The sequence below is a fragment of the Calonectris borealis genome, chromosome 9 (genome assembly GCF_964195595.1).
Source record: "Calonectris borealis chromosome 9, bCalBor7.hap1.2, whole genome shotgun sequence".
Taxonomy (NCBI): Eukaryota; Metazoa; Chordata; class Aves; order Procellariiformes; family Procellariidae; genus Calonectris; species Calonectris borealis.
The window spans coordinates 2,659,328-2,677,082 of record NC_134320.1 but is presented as its reverse complement, the minus strand read 5'-3'; the positions used below and the strand labels follow the sequence as shown (position 1 = coordinate 2,677,082).

At 38.1% G+C, this 17,755-nt stretch overlaps 1 protein-coding gene across 13 annotated transcripts in view; it reads left to right on the top strand.

Annotated features, from left to right (window-relative positions):
• ARMC8 (armadillo repeat containing 8) overlaps positions 1 to 17,755 on the top strand; it is a 79,938-nt gene that overhangs the window by 53,708 nt on the left and 8,475 nt on the right. For all 13 annotated transcript variants that reach the window (XR_012674794.1, XM_075157928.1, XM_075157929.1 and 10 more), the window contains 8 exons: positions 1,483 to 1,543; positions 6,019 to 6,219; positions 8,821 to 8,916; positions 10,377 to 10,459; positions 10,758 to 10,839; positions 13,340 to 13,426; positions 15,576 to 15,668; positions 16,132 to 16,281. Coding sequence is in view for 12 of the 13 variants with exons in the window: in XM_075157928.1 (XP_075014029.1) it covers positions 1,483 to 1,543; positions 6,019 to 6,219; positions 8,821 to 8,916; positions 10,377 to 10,459; positions 10,758 to 10,839; positions 13,340 to 13,426; positions 15,576 to 15,668; positions 16,132 to 16,281 (853 nt within the window). In the remaining variant the exon portion in view is untranslated. The remainder of the gene's footprint in view (positions 1 to 1,482; positions 1,544 to 6,018; positions 6,220 to 8,820; positions 8,917 to 10,376; positions 10,460 to 10,757; positions 10,840 to 13,339; positions 13,427 to 15,575; positions 15,669 to 16,131; positions 16,282 to 17,755) is intronic.

Below are 17,755 nucleotides of genomic sequence, written 5' to 3'. Positions count from 1 at the left end.
TCTACTAAAATTACCGGAATTGCTTCCAGCTAAGCCAGGCATATTTTACCTGAAGTGAAAATACTTTAACTTATTCCAGGTTTGAAATAGAGTTACTTTTTCTGGCAAATAGGGTCTAGCTGGACTAAATGGCAACTGCAAGATGGGTGCTTTCCTCCTGATTGTTCAGGTGTGAAAATGAGTATTTCCTGCTGTCAGCCGCAAGGCTTGGGCAGTAAAAGTTTATACAATGATCCCTATGCTAACAGTCAAGTCTTATCTTCTCACTTCCGAGAAATAATATATAAAAAGACTTCTGATTATGGGATTTTAGCTATGTCTGTCACTGGTACGTGTTTGGAACAGAATCAGTGATGTTACCTTCTAAGAGCTGAAAGAACTCTCTTTAGGCACTTGGAAAGAGCTCAGGAATGCAGTGAAACATGATATGGCTACAGTATGTTAGCGTATTACTGCTCCTTAGCTGAGCAATTATAATTGACCCTATGTACACTTTTGGCATGCCCAATTCAGAGTTGAAACATGTTAGTTTTAGGTCACCTTCACTGAAATTCAGTCTTTCTTTTTACCTCAACTGTGGCATGATAAAAGCCAGTTACAATGGCTTCGTTCAAAAGCTAAAACAAAACATACTTGACTGTTGCACTGAATGCAGAGCAGTTATCCTCCAGCTTCATTCCGCTTCTGTGTAGCAAAGCAGGTAAAAAGTATAAACCACTTAAATGTAAACCACTTTTATTGGTGGGTGAACTGCTTTGCATTTCTGGTATCTTGGAGCACAGGTACAGGTAGATTAACAAAGCAACTTAAGCATTTGTCTGATGTTGTGTGTCAACATTGTAGTTTGAGACCTTGGATTTGTCATATCCACTAAATTGTTGTCTAATAAAGAACAAATGCTGGTTTGGTTCAGTGTCAGAGACTTCATTGGGCAAGGATGTGCTTAGTTCAGTAGAGCGTTAAGACGTGCCTGTGGACAAGCATCACAGCGATACTGCATCTCCTAGGCTAATGCAAAGCTTGAACAGTTTCTGACTGAGCTGTCAGGCTACCAACCCTGTATCGATTCTTTCCTGATTGTTTTGAGTGCTTGCCCGTGCTCTTTGCAGCAAAGGACAGGTCTATGTATATTGCTCCTTTATCTTAATGGAAGTTGTTCATTTTGCAGTTTTTTGTTGGTAAAAGAGGTTTGTGGATCAATCAAATTTGATAGATAGACTTTTTTTGACCAGTGTGTGGTGTATATATTGATCAGTGCTCCAGCAAGCAGCTCCAGCAAGACGTCCTCTACTAGAAATCTGCTTAAAAGTGTCTGTAGTAGTTTGTTTGTATGCCCAAGTCTAGTAAGCACAAATGTATTGAAATCAATGGTAGAACAAAGGGGAGTACATTTCATTAATACAGTTGGTTGTTCTGCAATGTCTTACTTAAGTGCATAGAAAACAATGACAGGTGAATGTATGTCTTATTATATTGTTACAGCCTTACTTCCATGTGCAGAGCTGGAGCAATACGGACAGACGATTCTTGCATCGTTCTTAAGGTGAGCTGGTTGAACAGTTTTCTGTTTAAAATGTTTTTCTCACATAAGGCTATCCTGTTTTTATTTATCTTGTATAAAAAGTAGCACAAAAACTTTTACACTGAAGATTTCAAAGCACCAAATTCTCCTGATTTTTTTATTTAAAAAATTAGTTTCCTAATTTCCCTTTGTGTCTTTAAGCATTTACAGTGACATGGCTTTTTTAAGAAGTTTGAAATAAAGAATCATACTAAACGGTCAATATCCAGGAATATATATTCCAGAGTTTGACACACATCTATTTGAGATTTGTAATCATTTCAGTAGCCATTTGTAAGTAACATGGAAACAACATTACTGCCTTGGTCTCTGTATATGAACAAGGCACTGGTTTATCTTTCAGTAGCTTGTTTCACAAGACTATAGTCAGAATACTTGCACAATCTATACATGGAGTCTGTCATGAGCAGATGATTTCTCAGGTTTCACAATGGTTTTGTAGATTTGTCTGCTTCATACTTCAGCTAGGGAAATTTTTTATTAAAAAAGAAACTGTCATGCTGAAATGTTGGATTTGATTTTTATATTGCCTGTGACTTTGTAAGGAAATTCAGTAAAGGAAACTTCATTAAATACCATAGGAATGTAACCTCTTTCAAAATAGTCACACTTCTATAGCTAGTCAACAGAAAAAAAAAAAAAGCTGTTGATGAGCAAGCATATCAGGCAGAGATCAGATAATACTAACACTGCTTGTTTCTCCATAAGATATTGAAGGATTACTGAAATACTGCAATAAGAAAACATGTTTGCTTTCTTTGATAATTACTGTAGCAGTTTGGCAGACTCCAAAGCTTTTAGTATGCTTTTAGCATCTTTCATTCCAGAGAATAACACATAGTTCAGATTTAAGAAAATGCAGTTTAAATGCCTGAAAAAATAATTTTTTCCCCATATGTGCCCCTGCACTGAGATTGAGAAGACAACGTGTTCTTGGAATGAGTCTAGCAAGTGAAGGGTCTAATCAGCAAAACGGTCATTGTCAGGATTTGGCGGTGTGTGATCTGAGATCCAGTAACTTTTTATGGGAGTTCGTTATCTGTGGCTGTGAAGGCCCCTCCGTGGTGTTCAGACCCTCTTGTGAACAGACAACTAATAAGCATATGCGTGACCATAGCGTGTGCTGAAAGTCCGTGGCACTGCAGAGAGCTGCGTATACTGCTTAAAGGAACAAATACTTCTCATCACCAGAGGCTACTGATCAGTATCTTCTCACTGTGGTCTGTTGCAAACCCCTGATGGCTCCTGCAAGCCTACATTTTGAACTGGAGAACTGTCCCTAAGTCCTACTTTTTGGTAATGCTGGGGAAAGGGTAGGCTGTATGTAAGATACTGCAATAAGAAAGTGTATTCATGCCTTTCAATGTCCATGGCAGTAGAGCCTTGCATATCTACAGCTTTTTTTAGTGGGATTTTGGTATCAGTCATCCTAGGTAATGACAGATGAAAAATCCATTTGTTGGCTGAGACAAAGGCCCATCCCTCCTGTCTTTTTACACAAGAAAGTCCAAAATGCAATTCATTCCAGTGTTGCTGGTGTTGATAGTGGCATCTGTTCTGCACAGATATCTGGTCTTACAGCAAGTAAGGAATCCCTCTTCCTCATTCTCCTACTTAGCTTTTTTCCTAATTGACACTCCAATTCCTTGATCCCTCTTCTTTTTCCGTACACCACCTGCAAACTGAGGGCTACAATTCCGTGGTCCCAACCTATCTCACTCCTGCTCATTCTTCTTTTGATAATTTCTTCCCTTCAGAAATCCCCCACTGTCTGCTTAACCCCAGGCTATGTCCTGGTCAGGACGTGTGGGTTCCAGGACTGTTCTGCTCTGGGGAGAAGTGGGGGACTACTGCAGTAGGCAAAGGCAGGTTATTGCCGATAGCCAACTGCGTGGAGCTACGCATGCTCTGCCACGTGGGCCGAATGGATAACTGTAGTCCTTTCAAACCTTTGTGAACTGATTTGCTTGCCAGCCTACAGCAATAGGAGCACTTTCTTTCTCATGGAAGCTGCTTCTGCGCAAATAAATGTTTTAAACTTTGGACTAAAATTTATTGTAATACTTGAGAGTAGACAAAAGAGTGAGGACAGAAGAAAGGCACGGAATCTTGCCCTCTTGTTCAAACAACTCATGTAATTTCTTCTTTTCTTCTGGGGTCGCTCCAGGAGCTCATAGTTTTAAGATAACACACTGTCTCAGTCTGTGGTGCATCCGGTCACAAATTGTTTGACCTCTGGTGAACTAAAACAAAGCAATGCCCTCTTTAGTTTTCAGAAATTATTGAAGAGAACTTTCACCCTTTGCTATCAAACTTTCTTCAGCTGGAGGACAGTCAGGGATGTGTGTTTCCAAAATGGTTTTGATTTATTTTCATTGCTCAGTTTGAGTAGTGGGTTGGCCTGTAATACATGAAAAAATAAAATCAGTTGGGATGGGGGGAAGGTGGAGCAGGTTGATAAATAATGGATTTGTTTGGAAGGGAAATTATTTCTCTGGAATCCTAATAACAGAAGTGACCATTTGTCCAGATAACCCTTACAGATCCCAGCAATACCATGTGGGTTAAGTATTCCATCTTTACAGTCCATTTTCAGACTTTTATCTGCTGGCCAGAAAAGGTCAGGTGTGCTTTGTGGCTCCTCATCTTACACCTCTAATACAGTCCCCTGCTCCTCTGCATTAATTACATTGTACTGACCTGTAGGTCCAATGGAACAGTTAAGATGTGTCCTTCAGAATTCTTGATTTTGTTTAATTTTAAACAGATGGAATTGCTAAAAGTTTAAAGGTATGAGATTTGTATTTCTTGGGTGCTTGCAGCCAGTGACTTAACAATATCTAGCCCTTCAATTCCAAGAAATAGCTCGTTTCACACCATTTGACCTTGGAAAGAATTGGGAAGTACAATATCTTCGTGGTTTAGGCATGGAATTCCACTTCTGTTCTTTCTTGGTCAACCTGAATGTTGTTTTTTTGAGAGCTTATGTTTGGATTTTATGAGTTTGTTTATGCCAGTCTCAGTTTTTAATATACCTTATGCCAGCTTGGTAATTGAAACTGGTGACATTTAATCATTATGGTGCAGTTCTGAATTCTGCAGATTAAAAAGTATCATAACAATTAAATGCCTGAAAGTTTTAAAGCAAACTTTGAACAAACTTGCAGAGGTCCTAGAAATCTCACTTTTGGAATGAGGTGATTTCTGAGGGCAGCTTAAATTTACCAACCCTCAGCAGCTGTCTTCTCTTTTAAAGAGTTCTGCCTGACTTCCTAAGGAAGCAGAAGGTCCTTAGGTGTATTATGTGCTATTAGAACCAGTTTTCAGTTGCTCAGGCTGGAAGTCTTATCTGATGTCTTAAGTGACAGCTGTGCAGAGACGAGGTGCTTTGGCTCCCTGGATTAGGTGCAGGATTAGATGGTAATCCTTGTGGTAGCAACTACTTTTTTAATAAATGTAGGCAAGTCCTGAAACTCTGCTTCCTTACCTGTGGAATGGAGATATTTATTTAATCATTTGAACAGTCAATGGATAAATGTTATTTCAGGTCCCCAGAAACATAACATAACTCTGAGAAACATTTTCTACTAGCATAATTCTGTTGAAGTCAGTGGAGTAATGCAAGCAAAAACCTTGATGCTATTCCTCATTTATTTTCATACTTCTGTTTGGTGAGGCTTGAGTGAACAGAGTCCCAACCATTGGAGAATTGGTCTTTCCAGAGTTAAGTGCCTTTCACTGAGCATCAGGTAAAGAAATATTTGATTGTTTTTAATATTTAAAAGTATAGAAGGTATGACAAAAGTGTTGCCATGTGACTGTAACCAAGGTAGGGGTGTGTGTCAGGGTAAGGCAGAATGGACCTGGATTCCAAGTGGACTTAATTTCTGGTTGACTAAATATAGTACTTACGAGTAGTCCTCTCTTCCCAACTACTCCTAGCAGCAAGCATGGGTCGAGGAAGCCCTGAGGTTATTTTTGACTGCATTGTCCTTAGTCAATCCTAGATCACAAAAGGGCAGGAGGGGTCAAGTACTTCTTGAGGGCAGCTTGGGTACTTTTGGTTTGTGTGTGTAGTAAGAATAAACCTGTGCAAATATGAATTTTTGAGGGGATTTTTTTTTTTTAGCTTTTGCGAAACTTTGACCATGATCACTTCTAAACATTGCGTTCATGCAGACTAATTTTGACTGCATGAGAAGTGGGTTGAAAGTAGCCTACTGTATACTTAGTAATGCCTGAACAATTTCGCTCTGTGTGTGGTCTTTAAAACCACCAAAATCTTTTTGCCTAAAGGTATTGATATGAAGAACATTGCTGAGAATTGCTCTTTGATTAGCTGTTTGATTTTTTTGTGAGCTGCTTTATGAACGTAGCTGCGCTAAACAATGGTGGTTTGTTTATTTTATCTTTTTTTTTTTTTTTAAACTTTTCAGACACTGCCATGTTTGGTTCGAATGTGTAGTAAGGAAAGACTGCTGGAGGAGCGAGTAGAAGGAGCAGAAACACTGGCCTATTTGATTGAAACAGATGTGGAGCTCCAGAGGATTGCCAGCATTACCGACCACCTCATTGTCATGCTTGCTGACTACTTCAAGTATCCCAGCTCAGTGAGTGCAATCACTGATATCAAGAGGGTACGTTTCCTTACCCAGTTCTGAAGCTTTGAAAAATGTGCAAAAGCGATAATAAATGGGCTCAGGATATTTTTTTAATTCTATTTAAACCTTATGTCTGAATTCCTCAATAGAAAGTTGACTAAAGGTCCAGCAGGAGTTGATTCCTGATGCATATAGTCCTCAAGTCTTTGGTCGCTCACTGCTTTCTCTGGAGCCTGTATTATCCAAACTAAAATTGTTATGTATATCTGGACTCACCATTCTGTAAGAAAAATGCTGCCATTCTTCTATGTCAAAGATAGAGAGATGGGCTATGAGTAGTTTAATATAGTTTCACCATACAAATTTCATGACTTTTTCCAGAGATAGCAATGAAGTACCAGACTGAGACATATGTCATGTTTCTCCTTTGCAGAGTTTAAAAGGCTTACCTTCAGGAGCCAGTACATTTCAGCTTCGTAAGAGATAATAGTCCATATGATGAGAGATCGATTTTAATTCTTAGGTCAGGTTTGTGAAAAATGTTAAGTTCAGAGACGGTTCTGTTCTGCTAAAGCAGAAAAACATGTGGATGTCATGTAGCATTGCGTATTATGAGTTATCTGCTCTTGCAAGAGGTTGGATAAACAGAGACCAAATATACCTTGGAGACTTAGTTTCATAGGTGTTGCACTAGGAGTTCTCATCCATGAACTTTTTTTTTACACGTTTGCATACACTTTCCAAAGCACTAGTGGATCAATCAAAGCACTAGTGGATCAATCAACCTCAGAAGCAAGACTGCTTTTATATTCCACATAGGGAAATATCCATTGTCTATTCCCTTCCGCTCTTACTGAGTCTGATTTTTAGAAAGTACCCCAAAAAACTGGATTATAGAGCCTTCGTTTTGCTCTGAAACTAGCCCAAGAAGTAGACTCACTTCTCAGACTTTTATAGAATGGGATTGATTCTGCATATGGAGCTTCCTTGAATTCGATGTAAAAATGCAAATTAAATATAAAAAAAAAATAGTTGCAGTATAAAATTAAATAAGCAGAAGGAAGTTTCACAGCTGATTGGGGAGTAATGGACGTTGGCTGTAGCATCAAAAATATGATTAGGTTCCAAACGTGAGTGGGGCAATTATAAATATTATGACATTGCTTTGAGTGTTCAGAAAGTCTGTAAAAATAGTCAGCTGGGAAGCCAGGGTGCTTACTTTGTAAAAAATGCTTTGAATTACACCCTGTAAGGTAAAAACTACATGAGTGAGGACTCTGCTGAACAGATTACTTGTCTGTTTTAAATATTTTTAACCATGATATAATACATTCTGCTCTAGTATAGCTGCACCAGAGAGAATTACTCATACGGCTTAATTTTTGATAGTTCTTATATTGCAGTGCTTTGCTGCTTAATACTAGCATTTTTCTGGCATTTTGTGTAGACTTTAAATATTGCATCGTTTTGTGGAACCCTTTGGTACAGAGTCTTGAGGGCAGCCAGAATCATAGAATTATTCTCATTAGAAAGAACGTGAGGAGGTTTGAAAGTCTTAATTTTCTGTTCAAAGCAGGGTCGATGCTGAGCTTAGATGAGATAGCTCAAGGCTTTGTCCAGTTGACTCGTGAAAACTGCTAAGAATGGAGATTAATCAACCTCTCTGAGCAATCTGTTCCAAAGCTTAACTGTTCTAATGGTGAATTTTTCTTTCCTATGTCCAGAAAGAACCTCTCCTGTTTCAATTTGGCTATTGTCTCTCCTTCTCTTGCTGTGCACCTCCATAAAGAGTCTGGCTCCATGTTCTTTGTAATCTCCCTGTGGGTATTGTAGGGCTGCTCTTAAGTCTCTGCTCAGCTTTCTCTTCTCCTGGCTGAGTAAGCCAGGGTACACCCCATCTGCTCCTCCAGGTCTGCTCTCCTCAAGTCAAGGCTCTGTACTCTGCTCCGTGCTTTTCTCACGCCTCTCAGGAACTCGAACACCACTATTTTATGATCCCTACAGCTACTGCTCCCATTAATTATCATACCCCCAAGCAGTTTTTCCTGATATGTGAGCAGCCTATCCAGTGGTGCATCACCCTGGTTCACCCCTCTAGCACCTGCGTTGTTACCTTTCAGAAACCTCCTAGACAGCTTGCACCCTGCTGTGTTGCCTTTACAGCAGAAGTCGGAGGTTAACATCCACCTTAAGATGGAGGTCCTGTGATTTAGAGACTGGCTTTGGTTCCTGCTTGTGCTTCAGTTCTCTTGATAAAACTTCCTTTCATTCTCTCACAATTTTTTCACTTCTCCTGGCTTGTTCCTGTAAGTTTCTGTTGGGTAAATAAGAATAGTTTTTGCCTGAATATAGTCTGGATAGAGTCATAACTTTATAGAAGTGTTTTGGCCTCAAATTGTTTAAGTTGACTAATCTGTAACTCAGCAGAGAAATTAACCACATTTTTAACTTCAGTTATTGTATTCAGTTGGTAAACGTGAATATTAGCTAATGGAACAGCAGGTCATTTGTGTTTCAGGCTGCCTTTGGTGTGGTAGACAAAACCCTAGTAGATAAGCACTAGTTTACAACAAATAAGAAAATAATACTTATAATTTTTTAGTGTCTAAATTTGATATCTGTGCTTTATTTAAATAGCTTGACCATGATTTGAAGCACGCCCATGAACTGCGCCAGGCTGCTTTCAAGCTCTATGCTTCCCTGGGAGCAAATGATGAAGATATCCGAAAAAAGGTGAGCCTGTGAAAAATGGTAGCAATCAGGCAAAGACATAGCTGGAAGTTGGGCTGAAGGGCAGTGCAAGAATTTACACTCTTCCATCCCTTTTTTTCATTGTGATATAAGTAAGTTGAAACAAGAAGGCTCTCCTTCTATTATGTTAATATAAATTTTTACATTGCACTTTCTTTGCATTTGAACAAAAATTAATGTCTTGCCATAACAAAATGTAAGAGTAAAGTTCACTTATGTAAACATCTTCACAGGGATGAACTAGATTCTCACAATAAGTTGTCTTTCAAAATGTTGTGGTCCTTGCTTCTCATAAGCTGTGCAGGGATATTGTTGTGGCATATGAGTAATTTCTGAAACCTATGTTTTGAGGGGTGGAATATACCTCTTGTCATGTATCCTATTATAAAACAAATGTTTTTTCAACAATGAACCCTAGAAAGTCTAGTCATATTAGGAAACAAAGTCAAAATATGTTCCATGATTCTGAAATGGCCAAGGGGGCTTGCACTGTTTATTAAAACAAGCAATTGGTGTGAAGGAGATCAAACTCTACTTGGACATCACAGGAAAGAGATTGGATGGTGGGAGCACTTGTATAGTTAAAAATGTGTGTGGAAAGTGGAGGGAAATTAAATAATGAATAATTAAAAGCAGCATTTTTTTTTAAATTAAGCATGGAGTTGCTATGTCAAACAAAAATGGCAGATACGTAAGGCAGGAGATTTTTCTGAGTTTCTTTGCTGGCTAAAGGGGAAAAACAGAAGAAAGAAAGATACGGCCAGGAAGGAGGCAGGAAAACACAGCACTGAAAAGATAACTAGCAGGAAGATTTATCAGTGGGGAGCTATTCAGGATCTCCAGAATTCAAACCCATAAACTTCTCTCTTGTTGCAGGATGAACTTCTTTAGTTAATAGTAAGCATCCTTCTTTTACACATCAAAGCATAATTTTTAATAAGTGGTGGGTGTGTACATGACAAAGTTGATTTATAATACAAAAGCCATCTTTCATCTTGGTATTAGCTCCCTTTTATCCTAGTCTTAGGTGCTTGTGCTGGCCGTGTCTAAATATGGCAGATGAACTACTATGTATTTTTTTCCAGATAGCTCCACAACATGTCTCTGAACTGTAGTTTGTATATATTGTGTGCACTCACACATGCTCTCTTTGGTTTTAATATGACATTAAGGGTAATTCATATATATATATAACTCTTTTGTTCCTTGATGATTAATAAAATCATTTTGAAAGCAGTAGTGGAGCATAGAATGTAGATGTGTTTTTCTGAATTGTATTTAGACACACACTACTGTCCACTTAATCTGGGAAGAGAATGTGGCTTGCTGTTTTAAGCTACAGTTTTTATATGCAATATTTAAAATGTTGCAGACAAAAAAACAACAACCCCTAAATGCTCATATTATTTTATTCATATAACATTAATTCCTTTTTGCTCCAGATCATTGAGACCGAAAATATGATGGACCGTATTGTTAATGGCTTGTCTGAATCCAGTATCAAGGTGCGATTAGCTGCAGTCAGGTAGGAGGCTTTTCTGATTCATACAAATACTTTTGTCTTGTCAAAGTCTGATGCTGCCCTTGTTAGAATTTCTGCTGATTTTTCAAAAGCTAATCTGAAGTCATTTCTACTGTTGGAAAATTTACTGGGGAGGGGGTGGGGAGTTATCCTGGACTAGTACAGTATTTTCTTTTTGCTATTTATAGTCTACTACTTACCAAATTCTAAGCTGAATCTTTGTATAGAAGCAATGTATATATTACAGTAGTGTACATGTGAGTGTGTGTGTTTCACAATTAAGGTTTCTTTTCTGTTACAGATGTTTGCACAGTTTGTCCCGTTCTGTACAGCAGCTCAGGACAAGTTTTCAGGATCATGCTGTATGGAAACCTTTAATGAAGGTAAGTAAAGAAAAGTCAAGTCTCAACTACTACAGTGTTCTGCTCCATTAAAGGAGGATGTGGTGTCTGTTCAATTTGCATGCCTTTCTGTAGAATCATAATAGAAATTACCTAGAAATGAAAATTCCATGACCTTCTCCTAAGAGTCGTAAATAAACGAAAACCAAGCAGCAGCAAAGAGGACTGTGGTCCATACTTGACTTTTGTTTGGCTTTTTTGTTTCCTTTTTTTTTTTGTGATCAGTGAGTGAGGCTAAGTCATCCCTAATGTTTACAGAGGGCACTAGGAGGACTAGATCTCCTTTAATTTCAGGCTCAGACTAAATGGCACAGTTCAAACTTGGTCTATAAGCCCTACAAGAGAATTTAGATCTGAGTTTTCTTCTGTAATTCTCTACCTTCTAGATCTCATTGCAGATTCTAAAACTGAAGCCAAAGAGCTCAGCAAGACCTTTAAAAAGACATGTTTTAATATAATGCATTTATCCACAAGGTTAAATGGGGTCAAAGTGTGTAAGGTATATATCATCTCTCATCCTATAATGTGACTGTCATTAAGTGCAGATAAATAAACCAGTTTCTCAGTTTCAACATCTTTTAAGCCTTGAAAATGGGGAACAGACAGAAGTCTGCTAGCAAGAAACCTGAAAGCTTAGGCAGCATAGGTATCTGTGAGAATCACCAAGAGAATCACCTGAAGTGAACTTGATTCTCTATTCAGAAGTAAAATAGCCAGGCGGGAGAAAGTGTTGTTGGCAAGAATGAACTGATGAGCCTGATAACGAGGCAGTTATGTGAGCTGACTGTCTAAAGCTTCACTCAAGAGCCTGGAAAGAAGTAAAGGATCAGGAGATCCTTCAGTTGTTTCTAGTGATCCAGATATTTCAATAGAAGAAAGATGCCTGTTGGGCATACTACTCAGTGACATTTTATTTGGGCCTGACTTTCTGTGTCCTGCTTATGTTCTAATTCTCGCAAGTTATGGACTCAAGAAAACTTGACTCACTAGTTATCCTGCACTCTGGCCATCTTGATGGCTGCAAGCCAAGAGACTTTCTCAGCCTCTTATGTTGATTGCATGAATTAGAGGCCCTAAAGTATGGGCCTGCTTTTTTCTACAGTTTCATGATAGAAACGATGGGGAAATTGTTTTCTGACAATATACGCAATGCGCTTATTACAAGTTAAGCGTTCATCCTTGAATGGGGTGTGTGAGTTGTGATACTAATCCATGGGTGTCTAATTCATTAGTCTTATTGGGACATCAAGGGAGATTTGATCATTCAAATTTTTGCTATCACTATAGCATAATAATCTCATGATTCAGGACTTACGATCATCACCTGAAGGGGCTTGGAGGGAATGGTTTGAATATTTTAAGAGTTTGCAAAAGGCCAAACATGAAAACATCAAACCTTGTAAATGTAAAACACAAAAACAACAGAAGAAGCACAGCTAGCATAAAAGGAGAGCCATGTGAAAAAAAAAAAAACAAATGTAGATGTCAGACTTCTGCGTAAACGCAGCTGCTGGCAGTTGTTCATATTGATTTGTATTAAATAAGCTGAAGTCAGAAACCTATATGTTCATTCCAAAACATCAAGAATTATTCTTAATAGAAAAATAAAAGTAGTATTAAATAAAGATAAATTAATTTTCAGTCTAGATTAATAACAACTACCTAAATCCTTTCTCTCTCCCCTAGCATGTATAGCTGTATAAGGCATGGAAGAATAATGTCTAAAACTATAGGACTTACATATATGTACTTTAGTGCAAGCTGCTGTAAATGCAGTAATTGTTGATGTTTGCAGTTTGCTCACTGCTCTGAAACAAAAGGTGGTACGGAATAACCCCTCTATTCCCACTTTCTTTGCTGGAGGAGCAGTTGCATCCTCCGTGCCTATTTCTTCACTGAGTTTTCTCAGAATGTGCAAGGGAGATGCTGTGTTTAAGAATGGCATGTATTGGTCCTGCTGGAGATCCAGGCGCAGATAAGAGAGAGTATAATTTGTTGCAGGCTACTTGCTTTTCTGAAAGGATGGTCATGAGGAAATTTGCTGTGTCGTGCTTTGCACGAGGTACAGAAGTGTTCAGGAGGCTCTTCCTGGAGCTTCCTCCTCTTTTCTGTAAACCATGACACAGAGCTGCGCTGCAGGACACAGCCTGCTCTCTGTTGAGAGTATAGCAGCAGAGCTAAGTTACAGCTGCCAGCACATGTATGCTTTGCAGAGCAGGGATCTGTTCCCACTGATTTCTTTTAAATTGGAGCTGAAGCTCTCAAATCTGGCTTCTGTTGAAATAATTTTGTGTTGCTCCAGCTTGTCATGTAATGTCTATCATCACATTGAGTTGAATGAGCACTGTCTGGATCTGCACTGCTAGCAACAGCATCTCCTAAAGTATGGAATATCATAATTACAGGTATTCCATTTCAAAATAATCCTTTCCTTATCTTACTAGTTAACGGAGATTCCTCACTCTCCCCTTTGTGACTGCAGGTTTTACAGAATGCTCCAAATGAAATTCTCGTAGTAGCATCTTCCACGCTATGCAATCTTCTTCTGGAATTCTCTCCAAGCAAGGAGGTTAGTATTTATCCAGAAACAAGAGGAGGTAACAGACAACAGTTATGTTACGCAATGGTTCAATAAGCATAAAGGTATCTTAATTGGTAGCCACCGCTTGTGAAGCATTATAGAGCTGTAATGTTAGGCAGACTGTATCACTGATAGCTTGTGAATAAAAAAAAAAAAAAATCATCTGTTCACAGTGCTGTGACAGTTAAATATGGTTGAATAATTACATGCAGTCTCTAAAGAAAGAAGTAGACATGAAATTTTGGAGGTTTTTACTTGTAAAACACTTATCTAAAAAATTCATAAGAAGAAAACAAACTGATAATTGGCAATATGATCTGTTGTCATACAGAATTACTGCTGTAATCTTGAAAATGCTGGCATAGCTAAGTCTTGTGGTTTTTATTGTTCTTGACTGAATGATACAGGATATCTGTTCTTGAGTTCTGCAATGTCTGTATTTCATACAGATCATACATACATATCAATACTTCATAGCATTGGAACAATTCCCCAAGTCTTAAATATTTCTTAACTACAGAAAACATTTGCAAGATTGTGGTATATGTGGGCTCCTATGGGGCACTTTGGATTACTTTGGTTTGATCAATTGATCTTAATTGGTGGTTTTAGTCATGTCTGTGAGACAGAAAATTAACTGAAATAATGCCAATAATAAGCACAGTTCACTGGCCCATGGGCTTTCTTGTTCATACTGCAGGTCACAGTCAGCATAGTGTTTCCACTTAAATTGGATTGAAATACTGAATTTTCTGTTGGGTCGCATGGTTCATGTAAAAAGCATCATTGCCAAAAGAAAATACTACTTATGCAAAATGAAGGAATATTTAGAAATGTTAGATTTGAAAGCATCTATAAGTCATCTGATCTTTGTCTGATGTATCACCTTTTTTTTCTACATAGTATTTTGAAAATTGTGTGTAAACTACGAGTCACTTAAGTAAATAAACAAAGCTGAAGTGGATCTGTATTTTACCCTGTAAAAGAGCTGAGTCAAAACCAATTTTGGAATGTCTCCCATCTACTGTGACTGTGGAGAAGTCGCTAGGAGCCAGCCAGCTACCAGGCCCGTGGAGAAGTCACTGGCAGCTTATTGCAGTGCACAAGCGCCTGGGACCAGGTGAACTTTGGCACAAACTGCTGCTGCCTGGTTCTGTTACGGTCTTGCTGCTCTTCAGTGAGACAAACCTGTTCCTACAAAGTGCACACACATTCCTGTTTTCTGATGAATTCAGCTTTTAAGTGGGTTAAAAACCACACAACTTCCCAAAAACTCAGATATGTTCAATTATTCACTGCTGTTGAAGCAGTAACTTCAGGAAGAAAGGAGTACCTTACAAACTGGAGCAGCATAAGTCATTGGATGAATCCTTTCAGCACACGAGCTCTTCAGGTCTTAGATAAAACCAGTAGCCTTCAAATTCGGTTCAGGTTGAAAGCAGTTGCTCCAAATTTAACTTTCATTACATCAATCAGTTTGAAAGAGAAGGTGCCTGTATTGATATTTATCCTGTCATTATCTGATCGTCAAGAACAGTCTTCATCTTTATGACTGAAGTCATCTTTATGACTTTGAAAAACTAAAGTTTTTCAGTGGGATTTTAGTTTGGTCCAATTACTAAACATGAAGATTAAAGGTCAATAAAGATATCAAGTAGCTTCCATTCTCCATAACCTCTTTTAAACAGTCACATATGTCCTCCTTGATATGCAAAAAGATGTGATTGCTCAAGGAAGACAGTGTTTTTGGAGAGCAGTCACAAGCTGAAAGTTGTTGGGGAAAACTTTTGCTTGTGTGTGTGGCAGATGTGTGTATAGTATCACAGCAGTATGTGTGTGTATATACATGTACATACACATACACACATGTGTGGTTGTGTATATACATGTGTACACATACATGGATACACATGAGAATAAATTCGTCTTGACCTGAGTTTTTTCATAAAAACCTACCTTTTAATGCTCATGAATATAGGGTATGGCTTGGCCAGTTCATGTGAGTGGAGTGGACATGTTGCAAACTCAAGAATAAGATATAAGTAAGACTTTTTTGTATTATATTTACATTTGTATATATGTCTAATTAGTCTAAGTAGTGTTTTAAAGACATTTTTTCTCCCCCTGTTCATTTTAGCCTATTTTAGAATCGGGAGCCATAGAACTTCTATGTAGTTTAACACAGAGTGAAAATCTTGCCTTGCGAGTGAACGGCATTTGGGCTTTAATGGTAAGTAGAACACACTGATGAAATGCCACTTGTGATCTTGCTTCTTAAAAAGTGAATGTAACTTAAAGAACTCGTTAGTTGTTGTTAAAAATAACTTAGCTGAAATCTAGCTTGTCTTTCCACCTAAGTACAGAAGGAAAACAGTATCAGCCGGAGCACTTCATCAATTAGTCCATAAAATATCAGAACTCTTCTGTTCTGATACCAGTTTGGTTGCCAAGATCATTCAGGGAAACAGTTAAGTAGTGTCAGTAGCATGCCAGGGGACAAATAAAAGCAGTAATAACCAAGTCAGCCATAAGACTGTGGAAATTTGATTCACTGTGTAGCCGTTCCTCATAAATTGCAACCTTTGCAAGATTAATTTTAGCAAGGATATATGCTCGCAGGTAATAGTCTACTAAAAGAGTAAAAGCCCAAGTTTAAGGTAAAAAATCAAGCAAAAAATTTCTGTCTCTTTCAGAATATGGCATTTCAAGCGGAACAGAAGATCAAATCAGACATCTTACGAGGTCTGAGTACAGAGCAGTTATTCCAGTTGCTTTCTGATTCTGATGTGAATGTTCTGATGAAAACTTTGGGACTGCTCAGGAATCTTCTATCTACTCGCCCAGTAAGTAGAGCTGCAAACAGACCTTCTTCTGAAAGCTGATCAAACATGCAGACTATACAAATTAATTCTTAATCTTTTTTGTAAGGCAAGTTATTTTTCTGTTTAAGATTAATGTTTGATATATTGCTAAAACTGAGGCCTTTGCATTTATCCAAGTATCTGTAACCAAATGTACAAATCGGTGTAAGAAAACATTTGAAAGAATTCTTTACATCCACTGAAACTTTGTAATTATTATCAAATACAGAGCTAGACAGTTACATTTAATGTTCAATTCCATTGCATTTAGCTTTCAGCAAAATTATTTTCCTAACAGTCTTTCTGTGAAACTTGTCCAGAACAACAATAAGAGAGTTGCACTGTTGAGTCAGTGTGGAGAGGCACATATCTTAAGGATACCTGTGTTTCTTCTTTCTTGACACCTGAAATATTTCTGTTCTTATCCAACTATATAGATAGTACTGGCTTTTTGAATTTGACTGTGGGACTGTGCACTTACAAAATGCATACGTTCATTTTACACACTGAAATAAAATGGTTTGAAAATGTAAGCCCATGAATTGTTTTTGACAGGGAGAAAGAGATATTGGTGGAGGAAAAGAAAGGGGTAATCCCCTGTGAAGAACAGAGGGAAAACATGCAGCAAACATTTGGCAAGCCAACATTTTTGTGGGGGAAAAAAACCACGAAGCCTCTACTGTGCATTTATCACGTATTGTGTTTCTACCATAAAAAGGTCACTGCAAAAAATCTTCTGATATTTGTACTCGTTGAGTCTCAATAAGCTTCATAGAAAATTAGCTCTGTCTTAATGTGAAAAGATATTTAATAACCAGTCATTCATTAAATTCACCCTGAGCTCTGACAGCAGAGTCTCATTATCACTTAAGGTGTTCTTCATCTGAAACTACGTCCCAGCTTCACCTACTTTCTGTAGTATGTTTTAGAGCCAGAACCAACCATTCTCATTCTGTACCCAAAACTCACTCCAGAATAACTCATCCAGCAGCTTTCGAATGAAGTCTCGTTATTAGCAATTTTAAGAAGTCCTACAAGAATCCCTAACGTCTTAAAAAATTGTAATGTGCCATGTGCTGGTAATCTCTGGTGGCTGTTTGCTGTCACTCTTGATTTTTGTTATCAGTTAATCTAGTAGATCTAGTTTCATCTTTTTCTGTTACTCCTAATGATCAATTTTATTGTGGTATAGGTGTTTATGGTCTGTGATCAAATGACCTTTTACCTCTAAGTCTCTTAACTTGAGACAGGTTTCCTAGATGATAAGTAATGTATATGGCTTATTTCTCTGAACCCTCTCAGACTTTTGAAATTTTGAAATGTGGATATTGGACCTGGTCACAGTGTTCCAGTAAGAGTAGCAAATACCCAACAAGAAACCTTAGTTTTCTTACCCCTCTCTGATATCCCCGTTATCAGAAGAGAAGTGGTTCTTTCTGCAGCATCATGCTTAGAG